This window comes from Magallana gigas, chromosome 2 (assembly GCF_963853765.1).
Source record: "Magallana gigas chromosome 2, xbMagGiga1.1, whole genome shotgun sequence".
NCBI classification, from domain to species: Eukaryota; Metazoa; Mollusca; class Bivalvia; order Ostreida; family Ostreidae; genus Magallana; species Magallana gigas.
Window position 1 is genome coordinate 44,070,949 of NC_088854.1, and position 9,720 is coordinate 44,080,668.

At 34.7% G+C, this 9,720-nt stretch overlaps 1 protein-coding gene across 1 annotated transcript; it reads right to left on the reverse strand.

The window, feature by feature from the left end:
* Nucleotides 1-491: 491 nt before the first annotated feature.
* LOC105319687 (uncharacterized) lies at nt 492-8,843 on the reverse strand. The gene is made up of 15 exons (XM_066071875.1): nt 8,477-8,843; nt 7,286-7,463; nt 6,301-6,404; nt 4,511-4,645; nt 4,126-4,302; nt 3,855-3,970; nt 3,601-3,721; nt 3,488-3,496; nt 3,046-3,229; nt 2,655-2,758; nt 2,168-2,305; nt 1,651-1,830; nt 1,248-1,360; nt 989-1,109; nt 492-631 (listed from the first exon to the last, which is right to left on the reverse strand). The coding sequence occupies exons 1-15, from the start codon at nt 8,520-8,522 to the stop codon at nt 498-500; spliced, it is 1,860 nt and encodes a 619-aa protein (XP_065927947.1). The 5' UTR covers nt 8,523-8,843; the 3' UTR covers nt 492-497.
* Between the last annotated feature and the right edge of the window lie 877 nt (nt 8,844-9,720).

The window sequence follows — 9,720 nt, forward strand, 5'->3', positions numbered from 1 at the left end:
GTGGATGGTTCTTCTCGAATAATTTGTAAACTACTGCCTTCTTTTTGTTTGAAAAAATAAAAATAAAAACATTCTATATATAATCCAGTTGCAACTCTTTGGTCCGCCTTTGTTCCATGATATTGACTTCAAGAGGTTTTGAAGAAAATATCATACAGAGTACCGTTTCAATATTTCTTACAAATACAAATGTTTGTTATTGAAATGGGTCACTAATTGATTGTGTAACCTACTAGAATTTGAAAAAAAAAGTGACTCCCTGCACCCAAGAATACGGTTTGACTAGTTTGGTTGAAACAGATCAGTGGCATTGTAGAGAGGGATTACGTCTGTATTTACGAAAACTAAAGGAAGCAGTCATCCAGACAATAGACAGACTGACACAGAGACAAACAGATGAGACAATCTTTTCTGGATCAGGAGTGAAATGCAAAAACAAATAAATACGATACAACACAAAAAGCACATGCTTGGATTTCACAACAACCGATGACTGTTTACAAACTGAACAGATACAGACTCCACACATGTGATGTATATGCAAGCAGCTCGTGGTGAAAATAAAATGAATAAATAATCCACAACAATGCAGCATATGAAATCAGAAAAGACAGTGTCTTACAACATCGTTCTGCAAGGAAACATAAAAAATATCAATTATTACAGTGCAGTAATAATATTAGGAAAATAGAAGATCTTAATTTTTACGGTCAAACTTGGATTCATAGCATAACAAAACTGTTCTTGAAATATTTTGAGACATCATTAACTTTTTATAATGGGAATTTTTTGTTGTCGAATATACGTTTAGGATTTTATACGTTTGTCTTTGCTTTGAAACCTTAAAAATATGATTATACGCTTATTCTGTTGTAAAATCTCTCTGATATGTTAAATTTTACGAAAGAAGATATCTGATTTTGGTTTTTTTCTTTTTCAATGACCTTATTACTTATACATCTCATATATTGATTGTTCTTTGACCAACCTGTGGACGCTAGCTGCAGGGTGCCGCTGCCATCAGAAGACTTGGTGGTGGGGGTCTGTCCTGCCTCACAGCTTCCTTTACTGTCACTCATATAAACGGTATTCCCATTTTCTGTTAGCGCCTGTTCAAAACATATTAAAATGACATTCCTGAGAATTTCAATAATTCACACATATTTTTTGCAAGCATTTAATAAGCCTAAATATTTGCCTTTGAAAATCAGTTTTGGTGAGTCATTTGACACTCGTTTTGCACTCACATAGCAGGTAAATCGGTGTGTGGATATGTTGTCCACTACACCTGGATTCAAAACGGAGAGGAATATAGTAGACCCGCTTAACACATACTTCAGACAATACAGCACTCCTTCAGCTAAAAAAAAACACCCTTCAGTTTGGTTTTCTAATCATACATCAAACTAATAGTCCTACTGAATTGCGACATATATTTTTGTGGTCAACTGACAAGTACATAAGTTTTATTAAAACAAAAAAAAGCCTGAGTTTTTCATTGATACATACACAGAGTCATTTAGTGATCATTTATTAAACATATATATTCTGACTGATCTTTTTTATTTAAAAAAACGTCTCAAATTCATGAAATGATAATGCACTAGGTATTTAAAATCAGAGATGATTTATTCAAGAACAAACATCTACCTGAAAAGCCTTGAACCGTGCTACAGGATGCGTAGTTAAATGTCATGGTGGTCCACGAAGGACACACGGCAAGGTCAGAGTTGGACGGCCCGCAGTTCGTGGCGCTGCCGTCGTTATGGCTGTAGGTGAAGTTACTCAGCAACATTACTGGACACCAGTGTTTGGCGTCTGCTTCGTGTCCTGATGTTCAAAAATCAATTAAGCATAAATAATACCTAACGTTTATCACATCCATTTTGGGTCTAAAACTGGAATTTACATTACTACATTCAAAACGTAAACAAAGCTTCGTTTACATGACAAAGAGTTGTAAACTCTGTAACTCGTTTATTACACGACCACTGACACTCAACTATTGGTTGACCATTACAAAAGCCTTTTTGAAGCATTGTAGACATTAAACACAGAAAAATGATTTTGAACAAAATAGTGACCATACCTCTTTAAAGCTTAGTTAGAAAGGTTTGTGTTGTAGTTGACAAATATACAACCCTGTTATATATATAAAAAATCTTACCTTTCTTTACAATCATATGGAACTCTTCCACCGGTGGAGCAACTGTTTCGTTGCAATAGGTATCTGTGGTCCATGACGTCACATTGACGTCATGTGCTTCAATGAACACCCTTGAGTTTGTTGCATTGGATTCTGTGCCTTAAAGCAATATTTGGAAAATATTGAACGACTTAAAAACCCATTGGCTTACTCAAAAATACACATTTTCAACAAAAGGTTAGATTTTCAACAACAGGATGATGACCAATACATGTCATCAATTTGCAACTTATCATTGTACAAATAGTGAAAGGAAAAATAATTGGCATGAAATAAATACACAATCATTATATCATACAAAGTAATACATAATAATTTAAAAGATGCGTATTTAATTTCAGTCTGTTAGAATACAACAAATAACCTAATAACGAGATTCAATGTTGTATTGAAATAAAAATAAAAACATTTAACTGTATATTGGTAAGATAAGTTTCAAAATCCAAACCTGCCAATATGTAGTAGCTGTAAGAATACTTGGTGGACATCTGCCATTTAACACACCGGAAGACGTTCTGACGGACACCAGAGGGCATGGGTATCTGATCCCCCCTAACAAACAGTATTTGTAAAACAGGATGGTACACCAATTAATTTTTAAAAAAAAATCATTGGACAGACCCCTCCTCCCAAATAAAAAATAAAATAGCCTTAAAAAAAACAAACACAAGAGTTTCTTATAGATTATTTTCTATTAATAACTGCAAGATAAAAAGGTTTGCATTGTCTGCAAAATTTGTACTTTTAAAATATTTTGGGAAGTTTTCCATCAGTTTGATTGTGAATTCTGATTTTAAAATATACAAAGAACACACATAAGTCAGTCTAAGAGTCCTTACTTAAACAGGAAGTAGTTTGACGACGAGTTTTCGGCGAAGCAAGTCCATGAGTCAATGTTCGTCCCAAACACAGGAATGGACCAGCCTGACGTCACGGCACTGTTATTTCTGTCCAGAGTTATGTCCCCATGGCCGCTGTCGTACCATCCTGAGTCCCATTCCTCGGGAAAATTACATCCCCCGTCTTGTAGAAGAATATAATCAAGTTAGCGTGTTAAGTTAGAAGTCTACACAGAAAACTTACTAAGTATTTAGATGAAACAATACTAGTACTTGGTTGTACGAGACATCTGATCAATTAAAAGAAAGGCAAAAGAAAAGACAAGTGGACTTTGTGGCAACCTTACAAAACAAAAAGAAGGCTACTATACTTGGTTTGCTAGAAATCTTGCAATTTCTAAAATATTGCTTAACTTTTACTGACATAAATACAGGTACTCACAACATCGACCTGAAAAAAAAAATAGATAAAAAAAATTATAAATTTTAGAAAACACAGATTTGTTCAAATTGAGAAACTTAGAGTCAGTATTTTTTTTAATTCATGAGACTTACTGTAGGTGGATAGGACCAATGTCCCGCTGCCCGTGCTGGTCTTAACAGTAGAAGTCTGACCTTTCACACAGCTTCCCTTGGCGTCGCTAATGTACAATGTCTCTCCAACCTTGGAAATGGCCTTCAATGTCAAACAAAATTGAGGCATAAAACGGAAGGAAGAGTTCTTGCCTTCGAAGTTGATGTACAAACGTTTTGACACAACATTGCAAAAAATAATGAAAATTCATAATGGTGATTAATGATTTTCTTACCAGACAGGTGAACTTGTCATAGTTTGCAGTGTCGGTGACGGTTTCTGGGTTGAACACTGTTGTGTAAATTGTATTGTTGTACTCTATGGTTGCCACACATTGCACTATGCCAGACACTAAGGTAAATGAATATTAGTTAACACGCTTTTGTAAGAATCATTACGATTTCTAAACCAACAAAATGATCGGAAATAAAGAATAGGCATTTTCTATTTTTTACTTCACACAAATATTGTGTGAGCTTATTCATTTTATCAGTACTGTTCATTACCCGAGAACACTTGAGTTGTTGAACACTGTGAATAATTAAATTTCAATTCAGTCCAGTCTGGGCATGCGCTGACCACTGATCCTGCCCCACACGTGGTGACACTCCCAGTATCGTGGGTGTAGGAGAAAGTTCCCAGAAGTGGTATGGGGCACCACTGCTTAACACTGCTCTCATAACCTGCGAAATTATAGCGCATCGTAAGAAAAGAGACTCTATGAGAGTTGAAAATTACACCGTACAAATTCTTGGTAAGCACATATTCAAAAGCATATATAGGAAAGTTTTTGAATATCATCTTTAGCAATCTTGATCGGAAGAAAGAGGGACAGAATCTTTCAACGCAATCATGTCCCCATTTTATATCTAATGATAAAACTTTCAGTACCTTTTTTAATCAAAACATGGTATTCTTCCCCAGAGGGCCCATTGGTAGGTTGACACCGGTCCAACATTGATTCAGATGGCGACGCTGAGTGTTGTTGCGGATCATACCGGGCATTATTTGATTCTTGTTGTTCATCTTTAGAGAGTAAAAAGACGTCTGTTACATGTAGTTTTGATAATCAGAAATCTCATAACAAATATTTCCCTTTTTGTAAATGCTGACAGATGCACAATCTGTTTTTAAAAAAAATAAGTATACCACGTATTTAAACTGACAATCTGACAAACATAACGTTACATTCAAATGAGCATGAAAGCTGTTTATTAAAAACGTGCATATAATATGCTGTTCTGGCTTAAATTATTACATTGAACACTTGCGTACTGTCTTTTTTATGGAATAAATGTCTCATCCAGATTTAACATATTAAAGATAATGTACTTATTATTAGGACTTTAAGTTTTGGAAATCGTGCTCTTTAATTTTGTAAATGTTTAGAACCATTTTAACAAGAGCTTGGACTTGGGTAGTTGTGTCAAACTGCTCAATGTGACGTAGGCCAGTCTATTTCATTGCTGGCCACTCAGCCATGATGGCTCTTTGAAATCAACAAGATTTGTCTGGCGTTTGAGCTAAGGTGGCAGGGGACATTTTTTTGATACAATTCATTGTAGCCAAGGGACGCATGTCTTCGGAACTCTGTAACTAGAATTTCCTCAGTTCCCATTCAGCACAAATACCTTTAATTCACTCTTTATAAGGCCAATCACCAATTTCTGAGGGAAATTATTAGTCAAAACCTGTAAAATTCTCTACATACTGGTTTTTATGAGATTTTGACCCTTTCATATTTTGCTAATTTTTCATGATTTTTCAGCTTTTTAGACCTCCCCCAGCTAATTTCCTGCAGAGGGTTGACCTTCCGTACCGCGTGCATGTTGCACTATCACATGTCAGAAACTTACCGGTGTATAGTTTACAATGTCCCATCCACCTACTTTTCGTGTTATTTTACCTCCCGTCTGTAACTTGCAATTTCACTGTGTAAAGTCAGCACAACAGTCATAGCCGCAGATTTCGCATTTTACTTCTGATTCTCATGTACCTAACATATGGGGCCTACATATTGCATATCAATTTCAACAACAGACACCCCTCTAACTAATGATAATCATTAAAAATCATTTCATGAATTTTAGCAACACTCATAAGCCTTCAAGTACCGCAACTCTCAATTTTACAAAAATATTGACCCGGTACTTTATTCGAAACTGTCCCTTGCTATCTAAAACTACGTAATCGGTGCATATTCGCTTGAAACCGCGTCATTTTTAACTTGTTTTGACGCAATAAATAGATAGCTATATCTAACCGAAAGTCCAAGGTCTTGTTAAAATGGTTCTAGTTAATTCCCGGGCACGTAGCATCGCATTTGAAATTTGGGTAAGGGGGGACACTTAAATATTTTGACCGAAAAAGAATCCAATCTGCCAATCTTCAAAATCCCAATCCGTGAGGGTGGGGGTGAGGGTGGGGGGGGGGTGTTAGCAGTGCACTTAAAACTCTATTCAAAGGTAATTTTTGTTTTAAACTATAATTTTTATATGCTCTCCAAAAAAGAAGGAGTGGGGGAGGGGGGGGGGCACAACTCCTTCTTAATTCAAATTTAAGAAAACTGTTTGCTGCGAGAAAAACTTGGGGATGAATCCTTTGACACCCCCTCCCCCGATACCACCTGTCTGATTTTTATTTACTCGTATGAAAGCGTATAATAATTTGTCTCGAAGTACCTGCAAAAATGTAATAGTAGTATGAGTTCTCTGTTATTTGGACATATCGGACGCAGCGATATGGTACGTAGTCAAGGCCGAACACATTCAGATATTGGTTTGCTCTGGAAATAAATATTTAAAAAAACGATTCAGGTAAAGAATCGGTCTGAATTCAATATAATACTTGACCATTGAAATGATTTGAATAGATCCAGCACTTTGCAACCATATTAATTAATATCAGATGAAAAATCAATGTAATACCCATTGAAACACTACTTTTGACGGGCTGGCTTGTGAAAGCCAAATGCAGATATTACTTTATTTTGCATTTGTAGCATGTAGAATAATGCAGCTCTAACGATCATTCCGTTTGTTATTGATCGTAATTATGAATCACATTTAAAAATACCAACGATTCTTCAGGTAGAATTACTTCTCTATTTGGATATTCTAATTTCCGTTTTTCATTAAAATTGAGTACATTGAATTTTTGATATCAAAATTCAAAATAATAGTTCTTAAATCATACTTGTACATAATATAACCTGTGTGTGCTCATAATATCTTAATGAACTTGACTTGTCTACATTTTTGCATATATAGTAAAACTACTGCTCCATTGCAAGATTTTTTTTTACAAAGAATGCACACGTATGTATAGTCGTATTCAACATTTTTTATTTTATTGATGTATAGCTTGTGTAAGTATTTTTTTCGCTCTCAAATTTATCTTAAAACATTCATGCATTTGAAACAATCAGATTCGGGGTAAATCAATTGCAAAACAGCTTCTGGAAAGGGTTTTGATTATTCCCAAGAGCTTGTAAAATAGCCAAACTAATGAAGACATTGAAAACTAGAATGAAAACTTGTAAATAAATGCACTGTAAAATTAGCCTATAGGCCGAAACTATACTTACATAATACTGTTTTGTGAAAATAATATGAACCACGTTTTACTCTTAAAAAACTTTAATTCTTAATAGAGCACAACGTCTACCTGAACAGCAGGTAGTTGCTGGAGGTTTGATTGACACATGTCCAATCCGTGATGACTGAGGAGTACACCTGGAGCCGCCACCCCGTCAGAGTCTGGGTAGAGTGCGAAAAGGTCAAGTCCCAGGATCCGCTATCCCACCACTGACCGTCCCAGGCAACAGGAAGTGTGCACGCACACCCTAATGTTTGAAAAACAAACAACAAAAATACACTTTAAAGGTTTGAAAATATAGATGAATACAGTCGTACGTATAAAAATGAACCTTTTTTTAAGGTTTAAAAATGTAGATGAATACCAGTACGTAAAACTGCACTATTTTAAGGTTTCAAAATGTAAAAGAATACTCGTACGTGTAAATTGTATTTTCAATGAAACTTTAATTCGAAACGAACTCGGTTATATTTCAATGTTCATTGAATTGTTTGAAGAAAAATGTTATAACATCTTGTTTAGTTTGTGAATTTTCCATAGATTGATAAATTGTGTATACATAAAGCGTTCAGTCCAGGTGCCCGTTCAATCGGGGTTTTTTTTTTACGAAGAAGTAATAAAAAATCTAATAGATATTGAAGCGAGGCCGAAATTCTCAGAGATATCGAGGATGTAGGGTGCTTTATCTCAGTTAAACTTTGTTTTTCAATACACTCCCAAGCCTCCCTGTCTTTTGGAAGTGAATAAAAAAAAGTGTTACGAAAAAAAAGTTCGTTAAGCTGATACTGAGTTTAAAGTGAGAAATAGGGATGCAAAAGGATAATTTTTGAGATATAAGATCTGTAACGTTCATCACTTACTTGCATGTACAAGAGATCAAAGCATAACACAGGGGAGCACAATGGAAATAAGTGCGCATAAAAGATGTATAATTTGTTTTGTTGTTTTAATTGAGTTGGGTACATTAAATAATTTGTGGTTTTGATATCGGTTTTGAAAAACTGGAATGAATTTTGTCCTTTTCTGACATTTTAGGAAAAATATGCTTTGAAAAACAAACCCCTTCCTCAAACACTACAAGATTTTCAATGTGGTCGGTGAAATAAAAGCAAACTTTTCAACAAAAATATTTTTACGCATCGTTAGATATCAGATCACATTCGAAAACTTCCAAAGTTATACATTTAAGGAACTATCAAAATTAATTGCAATCACATGTATATCATAATTTATGTAGCAGCAAATCTGAAATTTACTTACATGTTGGCACCACTAGATAGACTAGAATTATCAAAAATTTAAACATCTCCGATTTTTTCCGTATCAGAATAATTTTCTTGATAGTTTTGTTTCCATGATCACTTTAAACAAATCCAGAAAAAAATGGATCACCCGAATCAAGCACGTAATCAGACTAGAAGAAAAAAACCGTGTTCATCGACTAGAATAGTTATCACGAGACACCTTCGATTTTGTATCATTAAACTGCCATGCCCTTTAGTTTGCGTAAAGTGGCCCAACAGAGTAAGTTACTGCTCCACTGCTTGCATTCATGCACTTTAATGTTTTATATTATATCTTTTATTTCGTTCTTTTAGCTAGCTGCCCGTCGGTTGAACCGTCTCAATGTTTTTTTGTATGTCCGTCTTTCTTTTCGAATTTAAAAGGCTTTTAAAAAGTGAAATGGGATCGTTATTGAATTTTAAACAATAACAGACGTGTGTCATAATAGCGACAACTTCTTTATTATTATTTTCAATACTTTATTAATACAATAAAATATATTAGGAAAAATGGAATGCAGATTAGAATACCGCACCTGATGATTTTTTTTAAAAAATTAACAATTAGTTATTCATTCAAAGAAATAAGCGACACAAACTGTAAGTTGCAGGACGAAGAAATGAAAGTTGTAGATCATCGAGTCATTATAACTACAATCACAATCATAATTTACTGAACTGTGGTCCCGTTCTGATGTCACTGAAACCCTCAACATCCAAATGATAATTGCGAACACTAGTCATTCAAAGAACAAGGGAATAAAGGGTATTCAGAGAGCGATGGACATAAAGATTTTTCTAGGTATTCCTAGAGCAATGGTACAGCAACCATCCAAATTGCAATACTACCAAAGATATTAGTTCTCGAAGAGCTTTGGGACATATAGTCGTAAATATTCAAAGAACAATAAACGACAACCATTTAAATCAGAGAGGAAGTATGATACCGGTATTGAAATCGCGGTAAAGTTACAGATTTTAAAATAGAAATGAGACAGCAACCATCCAATTTTACAATACGATCAGATATACAAGTATTAATAAAAGCGATGCAACAGCAGCCTAACGAATAAAAAAATCAGAAACATTCATAGAGCAACTGGACAGCAACCATCCAAATTACAATAGGGTCAGAGGTACAATATTTGATTAATACTAGTATATGAAGCAGTAACTGTTTATTTCATTCAAATTGCATAACGCTCAGAAAGAGCTAAGCGA